A 6,000-nucleotide genomic window follows, 5' to 3' on the forward strand; every position below is an offset into this window, starting at 1 on the left:
ATTTAAAATGTATGTACTTCCAAAAATGTCCTCCCAATGTTCTTTATTTTAACTACATAGTTAGTTCTTTTAATTCAATTTCTTATAACACGTTTTTTCATATATTTAAGCAATTCAAAGCCTTTAACGGGCCAATTTTTCATATTTTGGATAATTTTAACTTTTTTGTTTCAAATAGGTTAAACACAGAGTAAGAATTCATAAAATGGTACAAAAATTTCAATTTTGTCGAAAAAAATGATAAATCCATTCTAGAAAAATTGCGAATTTGTAAAAAAAATTAGTACAAACGCTTTAGACAAGCGTTAAAAATCATAAAAAATTGTAAAAATTATTAATTTGGAAAAATATTACATTTTTTATATACATCCAAAACACTGAATCCGGATCAAACCTTAAGAAGAAGTGATGCAAATACAGTGGAACAGCTGTTGAAATGGCAAGCATCCATCTTATGGAAAATCCATCGCTTCCGAGCCAATTACTACTTACTTTTTTGGTGACGCTTTTTTTTGCTGGGCATATACTGACATCTGGTACTAAATTCCAACCGGATGGGAGCTATATTGAATTATGAACCGCTATGGACCAATTTCTGCATGATTGTTAGATGGCATATATCATGCACATAATTTCAAAAGGATCGAATGAAATTTGCTCTTTCATGAGGAAGGGCGGTTAATATGGGAGCTATATATAAAAATTAACTTATATGGCTCATTTCATATACAATTCGCCATATACCAATAACAGTTAAATTTCAAGTCGTTCGGAATTTGATTGTTTTCAACTGATGAACGGGCAGACTTTATGGAGTCTGAGACCAATATTACGATGTGTTACCAATGGAATGACAAAATTAATATACCTACATTATATTGTGGAGGATATAAAAATGTCTGACCAGATGAAATTAAATTTTCATAATGATTCTTTATTTGTTTCCATCTATTTAATTTCTTTTTATTTGCAAATCACCAAAATCAATATTCAATAGCAAAGGGATAATATGGACTCTTTTTTGCATGCTCCATGGGTATTAACCGTTCACCTTTATTGTAGGAGTCCAATATTTTATGGTCATCAGGCGTAAGTTTAAAATCGAAAACATTAAAATTTTCAATAATACGATTCTTATTTACTGACTTGGGAATGGGTACAGTACCGATTTCAATCTGAAAAAATGAAAACATATTGTGAATACAACAACACTTTGTAATTACAAGCACCTATATTACCAAATATCTCAAGACCACCTGGGCAGGAGTTTTATTGTATTTATCACCAATTTCCTTAACTTTACCATCAAACAGATATACAGGTAATTTTTTTGCGGGATCTGGGCGACCCAGTGGACAATAGGCTGTAACTACAATATCGTATTTCTTGCAAAGTTCAATCAAAGGTTTTTGATTTAAGGCCGGATGGCATTCGATCTGATTGTGTATGGGTTTTATCTTACAGTTGGCCATTAGTCGAGCCAATTGTTCCGAATTGAAGTTGGATACTCCAATGTTTTTGACTAACCCCTTTTCTTGTAATTTCTCCATTTCACGCCAAGTATCTAAATAGTCAACATCGCTACAAATAATAAGTTTACGTTTAAGCATTTGACCATTTAGCACTAAATGCCATTGTCGTAAACATGATATACCTTAACTCTACTTCGCCCTTGGCATTGGTAGGCATTAACACATCGTCACCACGATGTACATAGGAGTAAGGCCAATGCATTAAATACAAATCGATGAAATCCAAGCCAAAATTAGCTAAAGTCTTGCGGCATGCATACTCGACACGTTCGGGTTCATGGAAATGGCACCACAACTGGTGAAACACATAGAACAATGTATGTTAGTTAAAGAACTAAACTTGGGAACAACTATTCCAACTTCTCATATTTAATTCTCAATGGGCACAGATCTGTCTCCACCCTTCTATGGATGTTTTTTTTTTTGTCGTTTTACATGAGGGTGGAGTATGGTCTAGTTATCTGAATGTTGCTTGTTAATTACCTTGGAAACGATGAAAATATCCTCGCGCTTTATAACACCCTCAGCAATTTTATCCTTTACTGCTTTGCCCACCTCGTGTTCGTTTTCATAGAAGTATGCAGTGTCTATGTGTCTATAACCAGCATCAATAGCATCTCGAACAGCACGTTCGCAATCTCCACCCAATGACTACATGCAGGGTCAACGAGAAGCAAGCAAGCCGTATCGACGACGTGTTGGAAAAATTTATACCCATTTTCAGTAAAATGACAGTTAGACATGATATGAAACGAAAGATAAAAAAAAAAAAAAAAGACAAAGAGTTAAGTGAAATAAACGTTTAAATAAACTTTCTTAATGAATGTTGCATTCACGTATTTTGCAAAAGTTTTATTACAGCACTGCAATTGGTTCCACTTGCTATCAATGTGTATCAAATGTCAGTAAATGTGGGTGTGCCGTAAGGAAATATTGTGTGTTTCGAAGAGAATTTAAGAGTTAAAATAATTGCATTTTCTATGGGAGCTGAATTTAACCATCACCAAACAAATTTGTTATTAAAAACAAAAATCTTGTAAAACAGCGAAAAATCAGCGGGATAAGTGAATGTGGTCACGAAATAGCAAACCTTGTCTGTTTATACCCTCCACCATAGGATGATGGCGGTATACATCGAAATATTTGTCTTAGAACCCTAACTTCCAAACGAAATAAGCAATTGGCATGAAACTTGGTACAAGTAGCTATTATTGGATGGTACTGAAAATTTTGGCAGGTTTGTTAGAAAGCATATACCAATATCACGTACCAAATTTCAAGCGGATCAGATGAAATTTGTTCCTCCAAGTGACTCCAGAAGTCAAATATTGGGCTTCGTTTACCTTATATGGAGGCTATAAACAATTATGAACCGATATCGACTAATATTTGCACGGTTGTTATAAAGCATATACTGACACATCACGTACCAAATTTCAACCGCCTCTGATGACCTGGTGCTATATATTTATGGATTGATATGGACCAATTTTTACATGTTTGTTAGAAGGCATATGTTAACATCAGGATCAAATTTTCAATCCGATGAAATTTGCTCCTCCAAGAGGCTCCTGAAATCAAATCTGGGAAGCGGTTTATTTGGGGGCTATATATTGTTACGACCAAATTTTGTGGGGTTGTTATATACGTAACAACTAACATTACGTAACAAATTTCAACCGGATGGGATGAAATTTGGCCTTAAATGAGGCTCCTGAAGTCGAATATGGGGATCGGTTTACATAGGGGCTATACATAGTTATGGAGCGATATGGACCAATTTTTGCGGGGTTGTCAGACGGTATATAAATGGGGGCTATACCTAAAAGGGGCTGGATATGGGCCATTTGTAATAACACCGTCCTACAATAGATTGTAGGACCATATTATGTTTTTCCCAATCGGAAAAACATAATATGGAAGCTATATACAAATCTGAACCGATTTCAACCAAATTTGACAAGCATACTTGGTATTTTAACCCTCTAATGCCTCAATTTTTTGCCAGCTGATTAAATATTCAATGTTAACGATACAAAAGCAAGAAAACTAAACAAGAAAAAATTATACGGTAAAATTCAGTATATGCTACAAAACCTCATGAACAGTTTCAACTAAGTTTTCTTTTTATTTCACCCATTTTTGTTGTCTTAAGGTGCGTTTTACAAAAAGCTTCCTGATTTAATGAAGCCCGCCTAAAGGTGGGATTGGGCATTAGAGGGTTAATTCTACTCCCTGTGCAAAATTTCTCGTAAATCGGACTACAACTTTGACCTCTGTGGTCATATGACGGAAAATCGGGCGAAAGATATATATGGGAGCTATATCGAAATCTGAACCGATTTCAATAAAATTTAGCACACTTGAATACACTACTAATTGTACCCCTAGTGCAAAATTTCAACCAAATTGGGCTAAAACGCTGGCTTCTGGGGCTATAGAAGTCTATATCGGGCGAAAGATATATATGAGAGCTATATCTCAATCTGAACCGATTTCAATCAAATTTGGCACACCTGACTATAGTACTTATTGTCCTCCTGGTGCAAAATTTCAAGCAAATTAAAACTCTGGCTTCTGGGGCCATATAAGTCCATATCGGGCGAAATATATATATGGAAGCTATATCTAAATCTGAACCGATTTCTCAATAGGGTTCTATTCTGACCCAAAGCAGGAACTTGTGCCTAATTTGAAGGCGATTGGACTTAAACTGCGACCTAGACTTTGATCACCAAAATGTGTTCACAGACAGATGGACAGACAGACGGATATGGCTAGATCGACTCAGGGACCCACCCTGAGCATTATTGCCAAAGACACCATGTGTCTATCTCGTCTGGGTGTTGTAAACATATGCACTAACTTATAATACCCTGTTCCACAGTAGTGAATAAAAATGCGGTGGTTATGCTCATTCCATGCAAGCGATTTCGTCAGACTCCAAACAATGATCAACAAGTACCGCAAATCTGGATTATTATCGCCTTCTGGAAAAATTCTTGTATACGATCTAAAGTGGAGAATCGGCCCGGTCGAACACACTTGTTGAATTAATATTTTTGTTTAGCTTTTACGACGGCAACTGATAAATACCGCATAGCTTAATGAATTTGAATCTTTGATCAATGCGTACAGTAAAAATAAAGACCATAACTAAAATTCTGATAAGAGTGTCACTGATTCCATTCTTGCATTCATTAGATAATTCTTCTCGTTTTATGTATCAATAAAATATGAATTAACGACTGTTTAGATGATACATGACCAAAATCTTAATAATAATACCATACTTACAGTATAAGTTCCTAAACCAATTGTTTGCATTTTGGAGCCATTGTTGTGGGTTACATAGGGCACATCTGGATTAACCATTGTGAAATAAATTTGTTTGCAATGAACAACAGAATTTTAGAATATTCGTTATTGCGCTTTTCTTTGCCAATTAGTCTATTTTCACCACAACGATCTTCTTTTTGCAAACAACTGTTGCCGACTGTCAAAAAATGTCAAAGTTCTCTCTAGAAGAGCTTTCAAAAGAAACTGATTGGCAAAGAGCTTTTTGCAACAACAGGGAACAAATGTTAAAAGAATTTACAAGGTAGCATCATTTGTCCAACAGAACTCAGAATAATGTCAAACTAAATGTCTGTAGAAAGTAAATCAACAACCAATTTCAATTTGTATACGTTTATTACAAAAACAACATGTCAACAGTATGCTCAGCCCTTGACAAAAATATGCTCTCACTATATTCAGCATTACATTTCGACAATTTTCCAACAATACATCTTTGACAATTTTAAGCTAATTTTTTGCTTTAAGGCCGGTATGCACCTCTAGCGAAAAATTTCATTCCCATAAGAAATGCATTGCTATTTATGCTAACGAAATTTTCGGTAGCGTTCAATTTCGTAAGCTGGTACGCACCTCTAATGAAAATAACAGGGTTGTCAAAAGCATATTTTGGCAGCAAACACTTAATTTATTACAATCATTGTGTGCGTAAAAGTTTTAAAAGGTCTGTAAATAATAAACAATTTATTTGAGGAATATTTGGAACATATATTAACAATTTTTAAAAGCGATTAGCTGGTTTAAAATTTGTGTACACAGCCCAGTTTTTTTGTTGTAGACTTAAATAAATTTTTGCTACCGAAAATTTCACTAGAGGTGCATACCGGCCTTTAGGCCGATAGGCGAAAAATTGCATTGCGATTTATGCTAACGAAATTTTCGGTAGCGTTCAATTTCGTAAGCTGGTACGCACCTCTAATGAAAATAACAGGGTTGTCAAAAGCATATTTTGGCAGCAAACATTTAATTTATTACAATCATTGTGTGCGTAAAAGTTTTAAAAGGTCTGTAAATAATAAACAATTTATTTGAGGAATATTTGGAACATATATTAACAATTTTTAAAAGCGATTAGCTGGTTTAAAATTTGTGTACACAGCCCTGTTGTTTT

The 6,000-nt window shown here is 34.7% G+C and overlaps 1 protein-coding gene across 1 annotated transcript; it reads right to left on the bottom strand.

The window, feature by feature from the left end:
- Window positions 1-913: 913 nt before the first annotated feature.
- LOC142234312 (aldo-keto reductase 1B-like) lies at window positions 914-5,043 on the bottom strand. Its single transcript, XM_075305413.1, has 5 exons — window positions 4,830-5,043; window positions 2,016-2,183; window positions 1,655-1,827; window positions 1,239-1,581; window positions 914-1,175 (listed from the first exon to the last, which is right to left on the bottom strand). Exons 1-5 carry the CDS (start codon window positions 4,905-4,907, stop codon window positions 984-986), a joined length of 954 nt encoding a protein of 317 aa, XP_075161528.1. The 5' UTR covers window positions 4,908-5,043; the 3' UTR covers window positions 914-983.
- Window positions 5,044-6,000: the final 957 nt, after the last annotated feature.

Source organism: Haematobia irritans, chromosome 4, assembly GCF_050003625.1.
Source record: "Haematobia irritans isolate KBUSLIRL chromosome 4, ASM5000362v1, whole genome shotgun sequence".
Lineage (NCBI taxonomy): Eukaryota > Metazoa > Arthropoda > Insecta > Diptera > Muscidae > Haematobia > Haematobia irritans.